The following is a 22,983-nucleotide window of genomic DNA, read 5'->3' as shown; positions in this document are numbered from 1 at the left end:
ATGAAAAATAAATAGTAAAAAATAAAAGTAAATAATGAAAAATGAATATACAAATGAAACAAAATTGTGAATAAATGAATAAAGAAAACAGTTAGAAGTCACACATGAATCCATTTCACATAAAAGGTTTCAAATTAAAATCTACATTAAGTCCCTGTGGATGCAAAGTGTTTAATCTATGAATCCATTTAAGTTCTTTTTGTTTCAGGATCCTCTCCCTGTCCCCACCGCGTCTAAGCGGGGGGACATGGTCGATGATCCGGAAACGTAACTGGCTAATATTATGGCCCTTCTCTAGAAAATGTCGGGGGATGGGGAGGTCCACTTTGCCTGTCCTAATGGAAGACTTATGACCATTGAGCCGAATGCGGCATTCGTTTGTGGTTTCCCCCACATAATATAGCCCACAAGGGCATTGTAGCAGGTACACCACAAATGATGACCTGCATGTGAAACGGTCCTCAATGGTAAATCTTTCTCCTGTTTGTGGATGAGAGAAACTGTCCCCTTTGATAATATTGTTGCAGTGGCTGCAGCCAAAACAAGGGAAATTTCCCTTCTTTCTGCCCAGCCACTGTGTCTCTTGTTTTTTTCTCTGTTTGTCACTACCAATGTCAGATTTTACTAACATATCCCTGAAATTGCGCCCTCTGCGGTACGCCATTACAGGGGGGTTAGCAAGGTTAGTTGTACGTTGTATGATACTCCAATTATTCCTTATTATGGCAGCAATTTTGTTACTCAGCGTGGTGAACGTAGATACAAAAGGTATTCTATCAGTGGTGTTCTTTATCTTGGGTTGTAATAACTCACTTCTAGTGATCTCAGATAATCTTGATCTATGTTTAGATAGGAGATTCTGGGGATAACCTCTTTTCTTGAATTTAGAACACATTTCGTCCAATCTATCTTCCAGATGTTTAGAGGGTGAAACGATTCGCTTCACCCTCAACATCTGGCTCCATGGTAAGGATTTGACCATGGATCTGGGGTGAAAACTGTCAAAAAATAACAAATTGTTCCTATCTGTCTCCTTTGTAAATAAATCTGTGGTCAATCTCTGGTCACATAGATATACAGTTGTGTCGAGAAATTGAAGTGATTCGGTGGATTTCACCATTGTGAACTCCAATTCTGGGAAAATGTTATTAATTTCAACAAAAAATTGATCCAATTCCACAATTGACCCTGTCCAGACGACAAACGTGTCGTCAATGTAACGAAGCCACGTCTGTACGTGTCTGAACAGGGCCGATCGGTATATGTAAGTAGTTTCAATGTCCGCCATGTAAATGTTCGCATAGCATGGCGCCGCGTTAGAGCCCATGGCTGTACCCCTGTTCTGGACATAGAGATCATCCCCAAACAGGAAATAGTTCCGTCTGAGGATGATCCCCAATAGGTCCAGAACAAGGGAACAGGCACCCTCTGTCATCTCTGATCCGTTCAGGCATTTGGATACAGCTTCAATGCCACGGTTGTGGTCAATGGATGTATATAAATTGACGATGTCAAATGATACCAACACGGTGTGTGGGGGACATTGTAAATCATGAATTTTGTTGAGGAAATCAGTGGTGTCCTGTACATACGATATAGCACTGGTGGCAAAATTATGTAGTACCCTATCTAAATACACTGCAATAGGGGAGAATACGGAGACCCCCCAATACCTCGCGGAGATTGATCGTCAATTGAGTGACAATATGGTATATACTAAAATTTTGATTGACCCTTTGAAAAGTATACAAGGTGAGATCTATGGTGTCCTATCCCAAGCACTTGAAGATGGCATTATAGATGAAGATCTGCATCGATTTCTGCTTAAAGATTATCCATGTACACCAGTGTTCTATACACTGCCAAAGATCCATAAGAACCTGCGAAGTCCCCCCGGTAGACCCATAGTCTCCGGGCGGGACTCCGTATTCTCCCCTATTGCAGTGTATTTAGATAGGGTACTACATAATTTTGCCACCAGTGCTATATCGTATGTACAGGACACCACTGATTTCCTCAACAAAATTCATGATTTACAATGTCCCCCACACACCGTGTTGGTATCATTTGACATCGTCAATTTATATACATCCATTGACCACAACCGTGGCATTGAAGCTGTATCCAAATGCCTGAACGGATCAGAGATGACAGAGGGTGCCTGTTCCCTTGTTCTGGACCTATTGGGGATCATCCTCAGACGGAACTATTTCCTGTTTGGGGATGATCTCTATGTCCAGAACAGGGGTACAGCCATGGGCTCTAACGCGGCGCCATGCTATGCGAACATTTACATGGCGGACATTGAAACTACTTACATATACCGATCGGCCCTGTTCAGACACGTACAGACGTGGCTTCGTTACATTGACGACACGTTTGTCGTCTGGACAGGGTCAATTGTGGAATTGGATCAATTTTTTGTTGAAATTAATAACATTTTCCCAGAATTGGAGTTCACAATGGTGAAATCCACCGAATCACTTCAATTTCTCGACACAACTGTATATCTATGTGACCAGAGATTGACCACAGATTTATTTACAAAGGAGACAGATAGGAACAATTTGTTATTTTTTGACAGTTTTCACCCCAGATCCATGGTCAAATCCTTACCATGGAGCCGGATGTTGAGGGTGAAGCGAATCGTTTCACCCTCTAAACATCTGGAAGATAGATTGGACGAAATGTGTTCTAAATTCAAGAAAAGAGGTTATCCCCAGAATCTCCTATCTAAACATAGATCAAGATTATCTGAGATCACTAGAAGTGAGTTATTACAACCCAAGATAAAGAACACCACTGATAGAATACCTTTTGTATCTACGTTCACCACGCTGAGTAACAAAATTGCTGCCATAATAAGGAATAATTGGAGTATCATACAACGTACAACTAACCTTGCTAACCCCCCTGTAATGGCGTACCGCAGAGGGCGCAATTTCAGGGATATGTTAGTAAAATCTGACATTGGTAGTGACAAACAGAGAAAAAAACAAGAGACACAGTGGCTGGGCAGAAAGAAGGGAAATTTCCCTTGTTTTGGCTGCAGCCACTGCAACAATATTATCAAAGGGGACAGTTTCTCTCATCCACAAACAGGAGAAAGATTTACCATTGAGGACCGTTTCACATGCAGGTCATCATTTGTGGTGTACCTGCTACAATGCCCTTGTGGGCTATATTATGTGGGGGAAACCACAAACGAATGCCGCATTCGGCTCAATGGTCATAAGTCTTCCATTAGGACAGGCAAAGTGGACCTCCCCATCCCCCGACATTTTCTAGAGAAGGGCCATAATATTAGCCAGTTACGTTTCCGGATCATCGACCATGTCCCCCCGCTTAGACGCGGTGGGGACAGGGAGAGGATCCTGAAACAAAAAGAACTTAAATGGATTCATAGATTAAACACTTTGCATCCACAGGGACTTAATGTAGATTTTAATTTGAAACCTTTTATGTGAAATGGATTCATGTGTGACTTCTAACTGTTTTCTTTATTCATTTATTCACAATTTTGTTTCATTTGTATATTCATTTTTCATTATTTACTTTTATTTTTTACTATTTATTTTTCATTTTCATTTTTCAATTATTTACCTTTTCTCATTTTTCTATTTATTTATTTTTTATTTTTTATATTTTATTTTTTATTTTTTATTATTTATTTTTTATTATTTATTATTTATTATATATTTATTATTTATTTTTTATTTTTTATTTTTTATTTTTTATTTATTATTTATTTTATAGTTTCCTATTTTTTATTATTTTTGTTTATTTATTTATTTTGTATTATTTTTCATTATTATTCTTCATTTTTCACTATTAATTATTATTTTTTATTTATTTATCATTTTTTATTTTTTATTTTTTATTAATTTTTTTCATTAATTATTATTAATTATTTTTTATTTTTTATTTTTCCACTCTATTCATTTTTTACTTTTATCTATTTATTTTTTATTTATATTTTTTATATTTTTATATTTTTATTTCTATCTTTATTTTTATTTTTATTTTTTATTTTTTATTTTTTTATTTATTATTTATTTTTTATTTTTTATTTATATTTTTCACTTTTTCTCTTTTTCTTTTGTCCTTTTTTTACTTTTCTCTATATAGGAATACGTGAATACTTTCTTTATAATGATAAACGATGGGAGGCGTTGGTTTTATTACATTTTTAACTTTGTGTAATTTTTTGTATTTTTGTATCATTTTTAGACACTTTGTTCACACTTAACCCACATGGAGCGAGAAGACGCACGGAACTTTACGCAATTCTACCGAGGAATATACATAACCCCTTCTTTTTTCACTATACACTGTCGTCAATTTTCAGTCTGTCTTATAAGTATTCCTATTGGCCATGATCCGGGTGAATATAGTTCACAGAGCTGCTGCATTTATTGACAGCGGTCTCTGTGCACTCACTGCAAGACGGCCAGAATCGATGCACGGAGTGCCCGCGCATGCGCAGATTGTTTTCTGACGGCACTACGGAATGAAGGCTGGGCGGAGACCCATGTGTGATCCGCGCAGCCGCAGCTCCTTTGTTTACAAACGGAGGAACGAACAGACGGCAACTTAGATGTATATGAATGGTTACAACTATCAACAATCGGAGTATCGGAAACGAATTGCTGATCCCTGCGGACTCCGTCGCTCCATGTGGGGAAGTAATAATGTTTATATTTATAGAGCTTAAGTCTGTTATTTGACATTTTGACAGATTTGTTATCACATGACCGCCCATCTACCCAATCATGGGTGGAGGGTGGACACAATGTCTAATGATTGATATAATGCACCTGTACTGTCACCAATCATGTTCCTTCACTACATATATAAGTTTGATCCATTGTTATTTGCACTATGCTTGAGAAAGGCTCACTTTTAGCCGAAACGTTGCTGTTATTGATGCAATAAACATCAGTTTGCTACTATACTGGACCTGGCGATTGTTGCTGTTTCCTTTGGAGAGATTGTGAAGTGTACCCGTCTTTGGCATTCGGGTGGATTACGGGCACATCCCCAGTGGTCATCCAGTGCTGGCTCCCCTTGTGTATTTTCCTATATATATATATACACACGTGTGTCCAGGGGGAGAGAAGGGGCAGCGGCACCCATTGCCGGCGCCGCTGCCCCGTTGCCTCCCCCCATCCCCGGTGGCATAATTACCTGAGTCCGGTCCGCGCTGCTCCAGGCCTCCGTCGTGCGTCCCCAGCGTCGTTGCTATGCACGGCGCGGCGCTCTGACGTCATGCGCCGCGCCGTTCAGCGCATAGCAATGACACCGGGGACGCACGACGGAGGCCTTGAGCAGAGCGGACCGGACTCAGGTAATTATGCCACCGGGGATGGGGGGAGGCAACGGGGCAGCGGCGCCGGCAATGGGTGCTGCTGCCCCTTCTCTCCCCCTGGCTGTCGGCGCCGCTTCTCTCTCCCTGGCTATCGGCGCCGGCACCGATAGTCAGGGGGACAGAACGGGCAGCGGCGCCGATAACCAGGGGGTGAGAAGGGCCGACAGCAGCGCTCTAGACCCCAGGAAAGGCAGGGGGAGAGAAGCGGGCAGCGACGGCCTCTCTCCCCCTGCCTTTCCTGGGGGTGTATCGGCGTATAAATTTTAGCCTAAAAAGTGCGTGTTATACGCCGAGAAATACGGTATATACATATACACACACACACACACACATATATATATATATACATATACACACACACACACATATATATATATATATATATATATATATATATAAACGCCCCCTCGCTCTATCGTGCACTTTTGCTCTACCACACACAACACAGTGCTCCTCCGCACAAAGCAGTGACGTTTCCACGCCCTGTAGCCTCCTGTGATTTTAGTTTATTTCAATCCTCACAGGTATGTGGCATTTTATTAACTAAATCATGTTTGGAATACCAATCTTTCTTATCTTTAAAGACTGACCTTGTGTATATTTTAGATGCAGTGATCATATTTGTTTGTGGCGTCTGAAGGGGATAATACCGGACATCAATATTTTTATATCTAAGATATAACCCCGAAACAGCTGTCTGCAGATGGGTCGAAACTTCCCTTTTGGGGAGTAGTCTGGCTTGGCATACATCCCGTTCAGCTTTTTATATTCCTTAACAGGAGCTAAGCTGATACCAGGGAACACTACCTGAAAAGGTTGTGTAATGAGCTGCTTTGCATATTCCCCTATATATATATAAAACTCAACTTGTGTGTGTGTATGTGTGTGTGTGTGTGTGTGTGTGTGTGTGTATATATATATAAAACTCAACTTGTGTGTGTGTGTGTATGTGTGTGTGTATGTATGTATGTATGTATGTATGTATGTGTGTATGTTCCACAAAAACTTCCAAACGGCTAAAGATATTAACATGAAACTTGGCACACACGTTACTTATATGTCAGCAACAAATATGGGATAGGTCATTTAACCCTTACTCACCCCCATTTGCCAGGGGCGGGGTTTATGTTTAAAGTCCCATACAAGTCAAAGGAAATATATGTTACTGCATAACTTCCAAATGGCTGGAGATATTTCGATAATGCTTGGTCACATGTTACTTATATGTCCACTTAAAATACAGGACAGTTAATTTAACCCCTAACTACCCCCATTTATGAGTTTTTATTTAAAGTCCCATGCAAATCAATGGGAAATGTATGCTCCCACATAACTTCCGTACGGCTGGAGATATTTCAATACCTGGTACACATATTACGGGTCAGGATATGAGGACGGGATGGGAGGTCGAGATAGGAGGATGGGATATGAGGCCTGGATAGGAGGATGGGATAGGAGGATGGGATAGGAGGATGGGAAAGGAGGTCGGGAAAGGAGGTCGGGAAAGGAGGTCGGGATAGGAGGTCGGGATAGGAGGTCGGGATAGGAGGTCGGGATAGGAGGTCGAGATAGGAGGTCGAGATAGGAGGTCGGGATAGGAGGTCGGGATAGGAGGTCGGGATAGGAGGTCGGGATAGGAGGTCGGGATAGGAGGTCGGGATAGGAGGTCGGGATAGGAGGATGGGAAAGGAGGTCGGGATAGGAGGTCGGGATAGGAGGTCGGGATAGGAGGTCGGGATAGGAGGATGGGAGGTCGAGATAGGAGGTCAAGAAAGGAGGACAGGAAAGGAGGTCGGGATAGGAGGTCGGGATAGGAGGTCGGGATAGGAGGTCGGGATAGGAGGTCGGGATAGGAGGTCGGGATAGGAGGTCAAGATAGGAGGTCGAGATAGGAGATCGAGATATGAGGACGGGAAAGGAGGACGGGAAAGGGCGTCGGGATAGGAGGTCGAGATAGGAGGTCGAGAAATAAGGATGGGAAAGGATGCCGGGATAGGAGGTTGAGATAGGAGGACGGGATAGAAGGACAGGATAGGAGGATGGGATAGGAGGTCGGGAAAGGAGGTCGGGATAGGAGGACGGGATAGGAGGTCGGGATAGGAGGTCGGGATATGACAAGAATATATGAGGACTGGATATGAAGTCAAAAGCTTCCTCCTTTGTTTATTTTCCTGCCCAACAGGGATTAGGAAGGAAAAAAACGGGCAACGCCAGTTACTCAGCTAGTATATATAACTATTGGGGGAGATTTATCAAAACCTGTCCAGAGAAAAAGTTGCTGAGCTGCCCATAGCAACCAATCACATCGCTTCTTTCATTTTCGAAAAGGCCTTTGAAAAATGTAAGAAGCAATCTGATAGGTTGCTATGGGCAACTCAACAACTGTTCCTCTGGTCAGGTTTTGATAAATTTTCCACAATTTGTGTATGTATGTATGTTCCAGCATCACTTCCAAACGGCTAAAGATATTAACATGAAACTTGGCACACATGTTACTTATATGTCAACTACAAACATAGGATAGGTAATTTAACCCTTACCCACCTCTATTTGCGAGGGTCAGGGTTTTTGTTTAATGTCCCATCCAAGTCTATGGGAAATATATGTTACTGCATAATTTCTAAACAGCTGGAGATATTTCGATAATACTTGGTCATGTTACTTTTATGTCCAATAAAAATATAGAAAAGTTAATTTAACCCTAACCTACCCCCATTGCGAGGGTCAGGGTTTTTGTTTAACCGGTTGTCATCTAAGAACGAGCTGGCTCGTCCTGAGATGGTAAGCAGTGTGAGGTGTGGGCTCCCGACCCGAGCCCCACATCATACTGGCCGGCCCACAGCTGATTCTTGTAGCTGGGGGGCGCCGTTAATAGCCGACATGCGGCGATTGCTGTGGCCGGCTATTAACCCTTTAGATTGCCAGCGGCGTCCAAAGGGACCTTCAACTGCTCCCTCATGGTGTATGTAGTGGGGTGAATCGCCCATCCCGCAGTGTAATCACGCTGGGGGGCCTCCCACCAGCCATCTTCTGAGCCCTCCAGCGCTGCTGCTGTGGGCCCAACGGCACTGCTGCAGAGTGCTTCAGACCGGGGCTCCTCTGCAGTCTGCTCATCATCACTGGTGAGTGAATCTCCTGCTCTGCTGCCATCAGGGCTTGGCTCACCCCAGCCTGCTTCTTTCCTTTGCACACAGGCCCCACAGGATCTCCTGCAGAGGCTACCCCTCCACCTGGGTGCTCTCCCTCTACCTTCCAGACTTCCTCTCCCTCTGGCCCTCACAGACTGGACTGCAGCACCTACTCTACCACCTGATATACTTGTAGGTGACCCACCCTGGGACCCTTGCATTGCCCCTCAGCGCTTCTTCTAAGCCTCAGAGGATTATGTTTTCCCTCAAACATACAGTGGGAGCACCCAGAGACATTCCTTTGCAGGACCCCTCTTCAACCTCAAGGTCCTTAGGGGCCCCTCGCTCGGCCGCTGAGTGCCCTCTCTGGGATACCGGACAGGACTCAGATTTCGACTGCTCTGGGGTTCTAGTTTCTACCCTGATCCCTCCGGATTTAAGCCAATTACTTTCTCAAATTCCTACCATGGATGATTTTAAGGCCCTTATTATGGAGGTCAAAGATGCCTGTCTGGCGGAAATCTCTGTACTTCGCCAGGATCTTCAACATATCTCAGACAGGGTGGGGGGTTTGGAGGAGGCCCACGACTCTACATGGTCCCATATTGTTTAGCTTCAAAACACCATCGCCACTCAATCTGACTTTCTCAGTAATTTGCATTCCCATGTGGAAGACCTGGATAACAGTGGCACTTGTAATAACATTAGAGTCCGTGGACTCCCCGAGGCCACGCAAGCTGAGGACTTAAATGTCCCGTTGGAAGCTATCTTCAATATGATTTTGGGCGAACCCACTTCTCACAGGATCAAGTTGGATCGTGCCCATAGGGCTCTATGTCCTCGCCCCACCAATGGTCCTTCCTGGGACGTAATTGGTTGTGTTGCTGACTTCCAATTGAAGGAAAGGATAATGGCTAAATCACGCTCCCTCAGGTACTTTGACTTCCAAAGTTGTTCCAGGACCTTTCTTGGATCACTTAGCATAAACGGCAGATGCTGCAGCCTCTCCTGTCTACCTTATGCTCTGCCCAAGTACCCTACAGATGGTCTTTACCATTTGCTTTACAGGCCCAGCCTGATGGACACTCTGCTGTGTTCCGGTCCTTTACTGATCTGCCGGGGTTCTGTGCTGCCCTAGACCTACAGGTCCCACAACTCCCGGACTGGGGCCTGGCCCTTCCACCTCCCCCCTCTGCCCCCAGTGTGGCAGTCTGTCCGGGGGAAACACTATAGAGCTGGCCAGGTTGTATCCTCTCTGGGCTCTAGTAGCCCTTGTTCTGAGCCCCTGGGACTCTAGGTATGGGTCCATTGCTAGTCTTCGGTACTTTAAGATCATTACTCCTCTTCATTGCTGTTACTTGATTGCTTAGCTTACCTATTGTTTTATATGCTTGTTTAATTTGTGTCCTTTTGGATATTGCTGCGGGGCTATCCTTTTGCCTGGCCTCTGGGCGGGACCCATGTTTGACTTGGGTGGTCCCTTCCGGAGCGTACTTCCACTTCCCCCCTTTGCCGCCATGGCAAAGGCTGGAATGTTAATATTACTTTTAATTATTTTGTTCTCTCCCACTTACATGGTCTTCTCTCTTTTGTTTCCTCTTCTTGTCTTTTGTTCTGCTGGTCTTCTTTATTGTCTGTTTTTCCTGCTGGTTTTTCTTTTTCTCAGGTTCGGATGGCTGTCAGTGTGGCTCCCCTGGCTTCTTCCTCCTCCCCTGAACTCTCAAGGCACCCTCTCTGGTCTGGAGTGAGTACCCTGGCCCATTTGCAACTTTTCCCATTCCTTCCCTCTCATGGCTAAGTGTGTCTCCTTGAACGTAAAGGGCCTTAACTCCCCGTCTAAGCGGCGTCTGCTACAGAGAGAGTTGGTAGCCCTTATGGCTGATATTGTTTATCTCCAGGAAACACACTTTGACATGACAGGCACTTTCCACTTCCTACACCACCTCTACCCCAAGTATCTCCAGCCTCTACAGATAGGAAAGTGGAGGGGGTGGCTATCTTAATTTCTAGATCCAGTCCTCTACAAGTCTCTTCTTCCTATGCAGACCCCTTGGGTAGGTTTGTTATTGTTGAAGGATCTTTAGGGGGTAAGCAGATACTTCTTTGCAATGTGTATGCTCCCAATACCTCTCAGGTCCCTTTTTTGGGTCAGGTCTTGTCTCGCTTGCACAAATACCCCTCCTCTGCGTGGCTCTTGGGGGGTGATTTTAATTTAGTTTTCTCCCACTCTGTTAATCGCTTTACGGTGGGCACACTGCCATCCCCTCCCCAGTTGCGCTTGTCCACGCTTTTTCGTCGATTGATATGTTCGGTAGCGCTCTATGACCTCTGGCGCATTATCAGATCGCTCTTATACCTTTTACTCTCACAAACTCCATATCCATATTGATTTTTTTTCTGTTAATCTTCCTATGGTCCACATGCTCTCCTCTGCTTCTCTGGAACCTAGAGGTCTGATCATAGACCTGTCCTCATTTCTTTCTCCCCCTTTTCTTCCTCCTTACGCTGCTGTCATTGGTGCCTCATTGATTCTCTGCTTAAATCCCCCCCCTTCCCGCGACTCAATCCAGGTGAGCATATTTGAGTATTTTGCCGACAATGAAGGCTCTGTGTCTTCTCCGGTAGGTTTATGAGAGGCCCACAAAGCGGTGGCTAGAGGCCACTGTATTGCTTTGGGTTCTAGATTGAAACGTGATGCTGTGGCTCACCCCCGGGAACTTAGGGCTCAAATAACCCCTTTAGAAGCTCTTCTCTTATCTTATCTTCCCCCTACCTCTCGGTGCTGAGGAGCCCGGTCCCAGTTGAGCGATCTGGCCCTCTATAAGGTGGAACGTCAACTTCTCTATGCTAAGTAGCATTTCTATGAGAAGGGCAACAAGGCTCAGACCATGTTCGCTCGGTGCCTACGGGATCGTGCTGCCGCTCAGGCCCCCCCATCCCTGAGAGACTCCTTTGGTACCCTTCAATATCATCCTGAATCTGTCTCTCGCCTCTTTTTCGACTACTATTCTAAACTTTACTTATTTCCCTTTCAACTCACCTCGGACACTGGAGAGCACGCTGCAGCGCTTGACTCTTTTCACTCTCTGTGTAGCCTTCTGACTATTTCGGCAGCTGACTGAGAGACTTTGTATGGCCCTATTACTCTTGAAGAGCTTTCTGAAGTTCTCAAGACCCTCTCTGGGCCCTGATGGCTTCACTTATTTGTACTACAAAACTTATTCCTCTATCCTCCTTCCTATACTGGTCCCTTTAACTCTTTCTTGGGGGAGGGGTGGGTAGGCAGTCCATTTGTCATTCATTGATTTACCCAGATTCCTAAGCCTGGCAAGGACTCAGATTGCTCCAGCTACCGACCCATAGCCTTTCTCAATTCCGACTTAAAGCTGTTTTGGCGAACCGCCTTTGCTTGCCTACCCTTATACACAAACACCAGGTTGGCTTTATCCCTTGTCGGCAGGGAGGCGACCACACGAGAAGGGTGGTTGATCTCATAGATGTAGCCAATCGGAGGTCGGAACAGGCTTTGATTCTGAGCTTGGACGCTGAAAAGGCCTTTAATAGGTTGGGTTGGCCATTTTTGTTTGCCACCCTTAAAAAATTTGGTATCTCAGGTAATTTTCTCACTGCACTGCAGGGTTTCTACTCCTCTCCCACTGCCTCTCAAACTCCCTCATGCTTTTTCCCCAACCTTTCCCTTGTATAATGGTACTAGACAGGGGTGATCTTTGCTTTGTGCATAGAACCACTTGCTGCACTGAAGAGGACTATACTCCCTAAATTCCCCTTAGCTGTGTTGTGTTCTTTTCATTTGCCAATTGACATCGACTCCCTATGTCAGTTATGCTGGCTAATAAGTCTTTCGGGGGTCTGGGTGTTCCGGACGTGGCTAAATATTACTGGGCGGTTCATCTACACCACTTGGCGGCTTGGTCTATTTACCATGCCTACAGTAAGTGGATGGAGTTGGAAAAATTGTGGCTGGCCCCTATTCATCCTAACTCCCTCCTGTGGACGTTTCCGTTCCCTTCCCCTGTAAACCCCATTTTGTGACCGATGTCATTTTCCCGGTATGTTTGGACCTACTGCTCTAGGCGATTTAGACTTCTTTCCTCTTTCTCTCCTTTGCAATCTTTTATCTACCACCCTGACTTCTCTCCTGGCTTGTCCTCCTGCATGGTTAGGGAATGGGGCTCTAGAGGTCTTTTTTGCTGGGCCGATGTGGTTGATCCACGCACTCGCTCACTCTTATCCTTTGACCAGCTGGTTGCTCGTTGGAGTCTCCCTCCCTCTGAGGAAGCCCGCTATATACAACTTCATCACTACTTGTCCTCTAGACAGGGCTCACTGACTGTCTCTTTACCCACAGGCTTTGAGAGGTTGTGTAGGGGTGGTCCTCAGACGAAGCGACTACTCTAGTATTTACTGCTTTTTGTTGTCCCCTCCGGATGGTCCTCCTCCCTCACATCACTATATGAGCCGTTGGGACGAGGTCCTTAAGACTATTATTTCTATCCCTCAATTGCAGATAATTTGGGAGTGGGCCTCTAAGGCTTCAATCTGCACGGCCTACAAAGAGACGTAATTTAAGATGCTCATGGGGTGATATCACACACCAGATCTACTTAACAAGTTGAATCCTGACATCCCTCCCCAATGCTGACGATGCGGTGTGGGTCTGGGCACTGTTTTCCCAATATTTTGGTCCCGTCCATTGATAGTTACTTATTGGGCTCAGGTGCAGAAGTTGATCCATACAGTTTTGGGGGGTTTGGTTCTCCTTGGCCCTCTGGTCTTCCTTTTGCACCTTTCTGCTAGGGTTTTATCCAAAAAAAACGTTCAGGCTCTTTTTGCACATTGTCCTCGTGGGCAAAACCCTCATTGCCAAACATTGGAAACAGACCTTGCCTCTATCGGAGGACGAGCTCACAGCTAGGGTACGTGAGATTCGCTCCCTTGAATCTCTTACTGTCTCTTTGAACAACACCATCCCAATATTTTTGTCCATATCAGATCCGTGTGATAGATTCACAGATAGGCAGCCTCCATGTTCATTCCTCCCCCTTCCCCATATATGTCCGGACCTCTTATTTTCTCTTTTTCCATCTCTCTCTTCCCCTTTTCTGGTGTTTCTTCCCCTTTGTTTCCCTTCTTTATGTTGTTGGTCTGCCCTTTTTTGTTTCCTTCCCCTCCTCCTACCCCCCTCCCCTCCCTGTCTCCTCCCTAGATGTACATTAGAGATTGGAACTACTCTTACTGTTTCTCTATGGCTTCATATGCTTGAAGGAGATTTGTTCTATTGTATCATTTTGCTTTTGGATGGCCACTTGGGGGTTACTGGTCCTTACCTCCCCCCGTGTTGTTTGACTATGTTTATGTAAAACCCTAATAAAAATTTACAGTTTAAAAAAAAAAAAAAGCTATCAAAAAGTCCCATCAAAATAAACATAGTACTGATAAAAACATAGTACCGACAAAAAAAAAAAATTAGCCCTCACACATCCCTGTATATGGAAAAATAAAAAAGTTATAAAGTCAGAACATGACAATTTTACACATACTAATTTTGGTGCATGTAGTTATAGTAAAATAAAACCTATATAAATAAGGTATCCTTGTAACCGTATGGAGCTACAGAATAAAGATATGGTGTCATTTTTACCGAAAAGTGTACTGCATAGAATTGGAAGCCCCCAAACGTTACAAAATGGCGTGTTTTTTTTTATACCCCACAAATATTTTTTTGTTATGGTTTCGCTGTAAATGTGGTGAAATTATTGATGCCATTATAAAGTACAATTGGCAGTACAAAAAAACCCCTGATATGGGTCTGTAGGTGCAAAATTGAAAGAATTATGATTTAAGGAAGGTGATGAGGAAAAAACAAAAGTGCAAAAATGGAAAAATCCTGCGTCCTTAAGGGGTTAAAGTCCAGTGCAAATCTATGGGAAATGTATGTTCTAGAATAACTTCCGTACAGCTGGAGATATTTCCCTAATACTTGGTCACATGTTACTTATATGTCAAATAAAAATATATAACAGTTAAATTAACCCTAACTTACCCCCATATGTGAAGGATGGGGTTTTTGTTTCAAGTTCCATACAGGTATATTGGACGTCTGGTACCTTACTCTACAAGCTCCGCTCTGCATCTCCTGTTGAATGTGCCAGTCCGGCTGGCAAGCCACACCTTCCATACATTTCATGCCCAATCTTGCAAAGACATGTCCCACCCTTTAAGCTACACCCCTTCATCACAACCGGAGGACGAAATATGAGGATTAGAAATGGGGATTAGATATGAGAGTAGGACAGGGGTCGGCAACCACTGGCACGCGTGCCACTCATGGAAGCCGGGTTGCTTTTGAGTGGCACGCGGGGTTGGCTCTGGGCTAGAGGCGCTGACTCCGCTAATGGGGATCCACGATGCTTGTCCTGGATCTACAGGCGAGTGAGCGCCGCTTTAAGCTGTGTGCACACACGCACACACAGCTTAAAGGAGTATTCAGGAAAATCCTTTTTTTTTTATATCAACTGGCCCCAGAAAGTTAAACAGATTTGTAAATTACTTCTATTAAAAAATCTTAATCCTTTCAATAGTTATCAGCTGCTGAAGTGGAGTTGTTCTTTTCTGTCTCTGCTGACATCTCTGCTTGTCTCGGGAACTGCACAGAGTAGAAGAGGTTTGCTATGGGGATTTGCTTCTACTCTGGACAGTTCCCGAGACAGTTGTCATCACAGAGTACGTAGACAGAAAAGAACAACTCAACTTCAGCAGCTCATAAGTACTGAAAGGATTAAGATTTTTTCATAGAAGTAATTTACAAATCTGTTTAACTTTCTGGAGCCATTTGATATGATTATGATGATGAGGGGAGGATAGGGGGGGGATGCAAATGATGATGATGAGGGGAGGAGAGGGGGGGATGCAAATGAGGATGATGAGGGGAGGAAGGGGGGTGCAAATGATGATGATGAGGGGGGGGTTCAAATGATGAGGAGGGGGTACAAGTGATGATGAGGAGGGGGGTGCAAGTGATGATTAGGAGGGGGGTGGAAATGATGATGAGGAGGGGGGTGCAAGTGATGATGAGGAGGGGGGGTGCAAATGATGATGAGGAGGGGGGGTGCAAATGATGAGGAGGGGGGGTCCAAGTGATGATGAGGAGGGGGGTGCAAGTGATGATGAGGAGGGGGGCTGCAAGTGATGATAAGGGGGTGTAAGTGATGATGATGATGATGAAGGGGGGTGCAAGTGATGGGGGTGGTGGTGCAAGTGATGATGGGGGGGTGAAAGTGATGATGGGGGTGAAAGTGATGATGGGGGGTGCAAGTGATGATGGGGGTGCAAGTGACGATGGGGGGTGCAAGTGATGATGGGGGTTCAAGTGATGATGAGGGGTGCAAGTGATGATGAGGGGTGCAAGTGATGATGAGGGGTGCAAGTGATGATGAGGGGTGCAAGTGATAGGGGTGGTGGTGCAAGTGATGGGGGGGCGTGTGAAGGGGAGGGGGGTGCAGGTGACCGGGAGGGGGTGTGCATGGAACGGGGAGGGGGTGCAGGTGACCGGGAGGGGGTGTGCATGGAACGGGGAGGGGGTGCAGGTGAAAGGGAGGGGAATGGCTACCAACCTTATTAATTTCCTGGGTACATACCCACCTACTTAGCCACCTGGCTACCTACCTACATAGCAACCTAAGTACCTACCTACATACATACATAGCTACCCATTTACCTATCTTGCTACCTACCTCCCTATCTACTTACCTACCTACATAGCTACCTACCTACTTATATCCAAGGAAAATTGTAGCTCACCAAAGTGCAGAATTCAGTGCAGTTTATTCCATTTCAAACAGCATTACAGAGCAGGTTACGTTGCCTCTCATGCTTGACAAAGATGAAAACAGGTCGCGGAAATGTAGCCTGCTCTGTAACACTGTTCGGAATGGAATAAATTCCACCGAATTCTGCACTTCTGGGGATTGCAATGGAAAAATACAGAAACTAAGATGTTTGTCCTGCAGATGCTGCAGTGATGGGTTTTGGCTGGAAGAAGTCGTCATGGTGGTCTGAGCAAGATGGAGAACAGAAGGAAAGAGGAGGATGCCGACTGTAAAAGACATGAATTGTGAGTCAGTTAATGTAACTGTATGTATATTATTGTGCAACAGGACTGTGGTATGATCCTGGGGTCTGTATTATGTAAAGGGGGGGGGGGGGGTCTGTATTATGGTTGGTGGTGATTCTGGGGTCTGTATTATGGTGGGTGTTGATTCTGGGGTCTGCATTATGGTGTCTGGATTATCACGGGGTCTGATTCTGGGGTCTGTATTATGGTGGGTGGTGATTCTGGGGTCTGTATTATGATGGGTGGTGATTCTGGGGGTCTGTATTATGGTGGGTGGTGATTCTGTGGTCTGTATTATGATGGGTGGTGATTCTGGGGGTCTGTATTATGGTGGGTGGTGATTCTGGGGTCTGTATTATGGTAGGTGGTGATTCTGGGGTCTGTATTATGGTGGGTGGTGATTCTGGGGTCTGTATTATGGTAGGTGGTGATTCTGGGGTCTGTATTATGGTGGGTGGTGATTCTGGGGTCTGTATTATGGTGGATGGTGATTCTGGGGTCTGATTCTGGGGTCTTTATTATGTTGGTGATTCTGGGGTCTTTATTATGGTGGGGTTGACTCTGAGGACTGTATTATGTAGGGGGGGGGGGTCTGTAGTATACAGGTCTGAGTTAAAATGGTTGTTCTCACTCTAAGGTCCTTACAGGAAGAACAATATATAGGGACAATTCTGGAGAGAAAAAAACACCCTGTGACAAGCCACAACAAGCCACACCCATATTGCCGGCACACCAAGCGACTTTGAAAAAAATTTGGGCACAGCACTACCAAAAGGTTGCCTACCCCTGGAGTAGGATATTGGGATGGGATATGAGGTTGGGATTTGGGCACGGGATATGGGGACGGGATATGGGGACGGGATATGGGGACGGGATATTAAGAGGGGATATTAGGACAGGATATTAGGAGGGGATTTGGGGTTGGGATATGAGGACAGCATATGAGGACAAAAGCCTACTCCTTTGTTGCTTTTCCTCCCCCACAAGGATTAGATAGGAAAAACAGACAGTGCGGGTACTCAGCTAGTTCTATATATGAGTGTGTTTATATGGGAGGGGATGCATAGACACATCTAGTAATGGGGGCCCTTTGTAGTCACTGTATTCCTAGACGTTATTTTACATATACATTTATTGTGTCATTGGGGGAGATTTATCAAAACCTGTGCAAAAGAAAAGCTGCCCAGTTGCCCATAGCAACCAATCAGATTGCTTCTTTCATTTTGCAGAGGTCTTGTTAAAAATGAAAGAAGCAAGCAGATTGGTTGCCATGGGCAACTTTTTTCTCTGGATAGGTTTTGATAAATCTCCCCCAATGAATAAATGTTTAGGCCTTAAAGCTTAAATATTTTTATTATTTTACTATTTTCCCAAAAAAAAAAAAAAAGACTTAACATCTAAAAAAAAACTTCAGCACATATAAAAAATAAAAACCAAACACAGCAGCATAATCATTAAACAGCCTGCAATTGAATTACTCTGCTTTTTTTTTTTACCATTGCACTTTGCACCTACATTAGATTAATGCCAGTTAATCTACACCACCATTAATCTTCCATTAGACATAACTGCTTTATAACCAGCAGACAGCACTAAATAAATATCATGTTCGCCGCTCTCTATGAGGTCCTTATCAAGCTTGCTAAAAACCAAGCTCTTCCTCAAGATTTAAAGGGGTATTCCGCCTTTAGACATTTTATCCCCTATCCAAAGGTGCTGCAGGGAGATTGCAGGGGGTCCCAGCAGCGGGCCGTTACACCCCCTCCCATAGACATGAACGGAGGGGGTGTGACGTGACGTCACGAGCGGGGAGTTACGTCACGTCTCCAGTCCTGGAAACTTCCGGTTTCCGAGCCTGGAGACGCAGCTCCGCACATAATGCAGGTGCTGCAGGGAGATCACGGGAAGTCCCAGCGGTGGCCCCCCGCAATCAGACATCTTATCCCCTGATCTTTGGATAGGGGATAAAACGTCTTAAGCCTGAATACCCCTTAACATCTTACTTTTTATTCTAGAGTACTGTGTTTTTACCTAGTTTTGGCTTTTTGTCATTCTTGGTATTCTGAATAAACTGTGAAGGCTATGCTCAGATGGCGGAATTCTTGCAATTCTGCACAATTTCTGTTCCTCAAATGTTGCAGAACAAAATTGTGGAATTGCGGCATACTTTCAGCGGAATTCCGTATTCCCAGAATTCCACTGAAATTTAAAGCCCCACTGACATCAATAGGATTCCGCAGCAGAATTATGCAAAATTAAAGACTGTCTTTAAATTTTACGGAATGTGGAATTTCTGGGGCGGAATTGCTGCCAAGCAAATTTTGTTGTGTGACTGGGACAGCAGAATACTATTAAAGTCTCTGGGAAGTAAATCTCAAAGGAATCTCTGCCGGAATTCCGCATTAAAATCCACCCTCTGAATGTGGCCACGGGCTGGTGTCAAGTTCAGGGTGTTCCTGGTGTTTTAAGAAGTGTTTTGTATTGTTATAAAAAAAATAAAAAAATAAAAGTGTTTTATTCTGCTAAAAAAAAAGATGCATTCAGATGCTGGCATCATATACAATTTTATGTGGTATTCTTTTTACTTCTGTGTTTTTGTTTTTTTGTGTAGAAGTTTTTTTTAAACACACAATGCTGCATTAATTTTTTAACAAACAACTCCATTGTTAAAATTATTATTACAGTAGAGATTACACTGTATTAAAAATGAAGTTGCAAGCAAGGCACAGTCACATGTGACTTACATTAAGGTCAATGATGGCAACGTAGCATGCGACAAAAAATCTATCAAGAATGGTTTTTTTTTTTGCAACTGTTACATTGCAGTAGGTTGCATGTTGCAATGTGATATCATTCACTAACAATATGTGTGGCATAACATTGCCATTTGTGCCGTGCGACCAAGGTTGTTGTGTAGCCCAAGTCAATGCATTTCGGGGTAAATATTTTCACTTTCTTTAAAAAGATTTATTGACCCATTTAATTTTAAAAAATTGAAAAATGTCAGAGGAAAAATTCAAGAAAAAAGAAAAAGAAACGTAAAACATAATTAGGAAATATTTCCGGTTATGGAATATGCTGGACTTTTGAAATCGTGCATTGTAACATGATTCATGTTGAGCGATTACTCTTTTTACATTACATTTCTGCTTAATAATTTGCATATATCCATTTAAAACATGTAACCTCTACCATAATGCAATACTACAAGAGCATTAAACAGTTTGGGCAATGTGTGTGAACTATGCATAAATAAGCGATGAAAGGACCCTGAACATTAATAGGCAGTTGATGAAAAGACCTGTACCATTCACAGATAACTGTATGATCCATGGAAAAGGCAGAATACTTCATTTCCCTAGGAATTATTTATGTAGATGATACTCCTCAATTGTATTCATACTAATGAGGTCATTAGGCTTCTTATAGATAAGCTCATGCTGCTCCTTGTGTATTCTAGGCAGACAATTAGTGTATATAGGGAGAGTATCACACAGCAATTTCATCGCCCACTTATCACTTCCATACATACAGTGGTGATTTAATAAAATCTCAACAAATCTGCAGTTAAACCTCATCATATGTCTCTAATTGTGCTATACTACATTTATTCAATACATACTTGCACCACATATTGCAATGCTTATATCATATTTGATATATTTATATTTTCATGTATAGAAGATTTGTATAGAACATATAGAGCCTTTTGCTTTACATGTCTGTTGATTCCCTTTGTGCCATCATTGACATGTAAGGAATCATGAGCATTAGAGCACTGGGATCATGTCTACTAGTTCTCCACACCAATCATGATGGTGGTACTTTCACTGGCAAATTCCCTAGAACCTCAACACAGGATTCTTTTAAATTCTGATATTTTTTATTCTATTTTCTTTATATGGGGATAGCCATCATGCCTGAGCTGCATTCAGAGATAAAACTGTTCCTTACACACTAATATTCGTCAGAACAGGCCTCTATAATGCACCCATTTGTACACACAGTGGTACATCCTGGTCGAACTATCAGGCTCTTTAGGAGCTTTAAAGGGGTACTCATCTGCTCAGCGTTTGGAACAAACTGTTCCGAACGCTGGAGCCGATGCGCCCCCTCCCATAGACTTGCATTGAGGGGGCGGGGCATGATGTCATGAGGGGGCATGGCTATGATATAACAAGCTCCCAGCGCCGGCTCCAGCGTTCAGAACAGTTTGTTCCAAACGCTGAGCAGCAGAGTACCCCCTTAAGACATGATATGGTGAGGATCACATGGATCTTCTAGGGCATTACACATGGGGGATGTTTTTATACTGTCAGATAGTTTCAATTTAGGCAGTTTTGTGACCCCCTCCAACTCAACCACTTTTTGTGATAGGTTCCATGTGATGCCCAACAAACCTCTTCCTGAACCTCTAAGAGGGTATGATCACTGGGTATCCTGTATGGCTGTTGTATGTCTTTTTGCTTTTTTGCAGGGTTGTCTGTCTCTGTGTCCACTTGATTGTTTATTTGTTCATGTTATAAAAGTTAGGTCATCTATGCCTTTCATCCTTTTGTTATAGCCAATGTCAGAGAAGTAGTCTCATACACTCCATAACTTATCGGTAATAACCTGGTAACAGAGACGATTCTATAGGTTATGCCCATGTGGGAGTTATCACTGTTGTATTCTCCATTTCTTGATGTACACTTTGATTTGTTTCCTTTTTTTATTGCATATCCTTGGAAAACAATAAAAAACAAAAACGCATTCCGAGACATTATGTTTTATTGGGAACCTGTAAGAGGAATATTAAAAAGTGACTAAGCCTACTAGAAGGCTCAGTGGCCTCAGTAAAAATTGCAAAATTTCAGGAAATTATTAAAATATACACAGTGATTCGGGAATAACACTTGATTTAAACAATTCGTAATTTTCTGATGATACATTCTTCTTAAGCTACGACTCGCCCATTTATAATATTTCCAGTAAAGATGCAATAATAGAAAAAAAACTATACGGAAAACAAATACCTTCAACTGATCATCTACAACTCTAGTGACTTCTCCTGCCATTGACTCTAATGTTTCTTGAATTGGGGTTGGTAAGTTATTAGCTCCGGCCCATGCTGCTCCCCCAAGGTGATACAAATTTGGCAAAAGCTGCAACACACAATAAAGATGCAGGTCACTGCTACATTCTTAATGTGAAACCATACAAAAATACAGTTATAATCATCCAAATCTAAGTACTTACTGTTTTTGAATTCTTAGCATCACGCATGACTCTCTCGGCAGACTTGACATCTTCCAGGACAAAATCAATGCCACAGTTTCTTAGTGAATTGAGGTGGTCTTGAACTTTGACACAAATGCGGTCAATCATCTGTGAAGCAAAAAGTCACAGCTATGTATAAAGTCAGCTAGTAGATTTGTAAGTATTAAGAAAATTACAGTCCATAAACATGTACAGTACTATTCTCTGTACTGCTATTACTACAGGTAGAACCTACACAGTAAAGGAGGAAAGTATATTTACAAGAAGAAGAACCACCACAAGAGGACATTATAGTGACAAAAGTTTATGTAGTGATATGAGGAAGCATCACTTTACTGAGAGAGTAGTGGATGCTTGGAATAGCCTTCCTGCAGAAGTGATAACTGCAACTACAGGGAAGGAGTTTAAGAATGCATGGTACAGACATAAGGCTATCCTTCATAGTAGATAGGGCCAGGAACTATTCATAGACTAGATGGGCCAAATGGTTCTTATCTGCCAACACATTCAAAGTTTCTACATTTTTGAGAATTTCTGTTAGATTGAAATAAATTATTTGAATCTAAGCATGTATTGATTTTCAGCAGAAAAAAACTTGACAAACACATCATAAGGCTTTTTACTCTTAAGTCATGGGTTATATTTATGTTGGAAGCCATGACGCTGAACAAAATAATAGATTCCATCAGCTTTCCAATGTCTTGACTGCAAGAACAGCACTGCATGCTGCACTCTTCTTGCCTTCAAGAGTGACTAAAACCTCAATAGGATAGCCTCATAGAAAGTGTGAACATAGGCTACGTAAATGGTCAAATGTGTCAAATGTGAGTGAACTGTCATGATTTCATTAATAACAGTAGCACTGTTGCTCCTGTGAACAGAGACTTAGAATAGGCTGTGTTCACAAGATGATTTTTTCACATAGATCACATTGCAGACTATGGGCAAAATCTTTATAATATAAATGCCCAAATATTTTAATAAAAATTTAGGGCATATAAGATTTATTTCTAATTCCGGTTTAACGTCACTTCTGTGGAAAAAAGAAGACGTGACTTGTCCCTTCTTGACACGGAATCCATATGGAAACCGCA

The 22,983-nt window shown here is 43.3% G+C and overlaps 1 protein-coding gene across 4 annotated transcripts in view; it reads right to left on the bottom strand.

Moving 5' to 3' along the window:
- Positions 1–22,983, bottom strand: part of CARMIL1 (capping protein regulator and myosin 1 linker 1) — a 339,650-nt gene that overhangs the window by 97,749 nt on the left and 218,918 nt on the right. For all 4 annotated transcript variants that reach the window (XM_056521327.1, XM_056521326.1, XM_056521328.1 and 1 more), the window contains 2 exons: positions 21,869–21,997; positions 21,646–21,774 (listed from right to left, as the gene is read on the bottom strand). In XM_056521327.1, the coding sequence (XP_056377302.1) occupies positions 21,646–21,774; positions 21,869–21,997 (258 nt within the window). The remainder of the gene's footprint in view (positions 1–21,645; positions 21,775–21,868; positions 21,998–22,983) is intronic.

This window comes from Hyla sarda, chromosome 5, assembly GCF_029499605.1.
Source record: "Hyla sarda isolate aHylSar1 chromosome 5, aHylSar1.hap1, whole genome shotgun sequence".
NCBI lineage: Eukaryota > Metazoa > Chordata > Amphibia > Anura > Hylidae > Hyla > Hyla sarda.
This window is presented reverse-complemented; position numbering and strand designations above follow the sequence as displayed.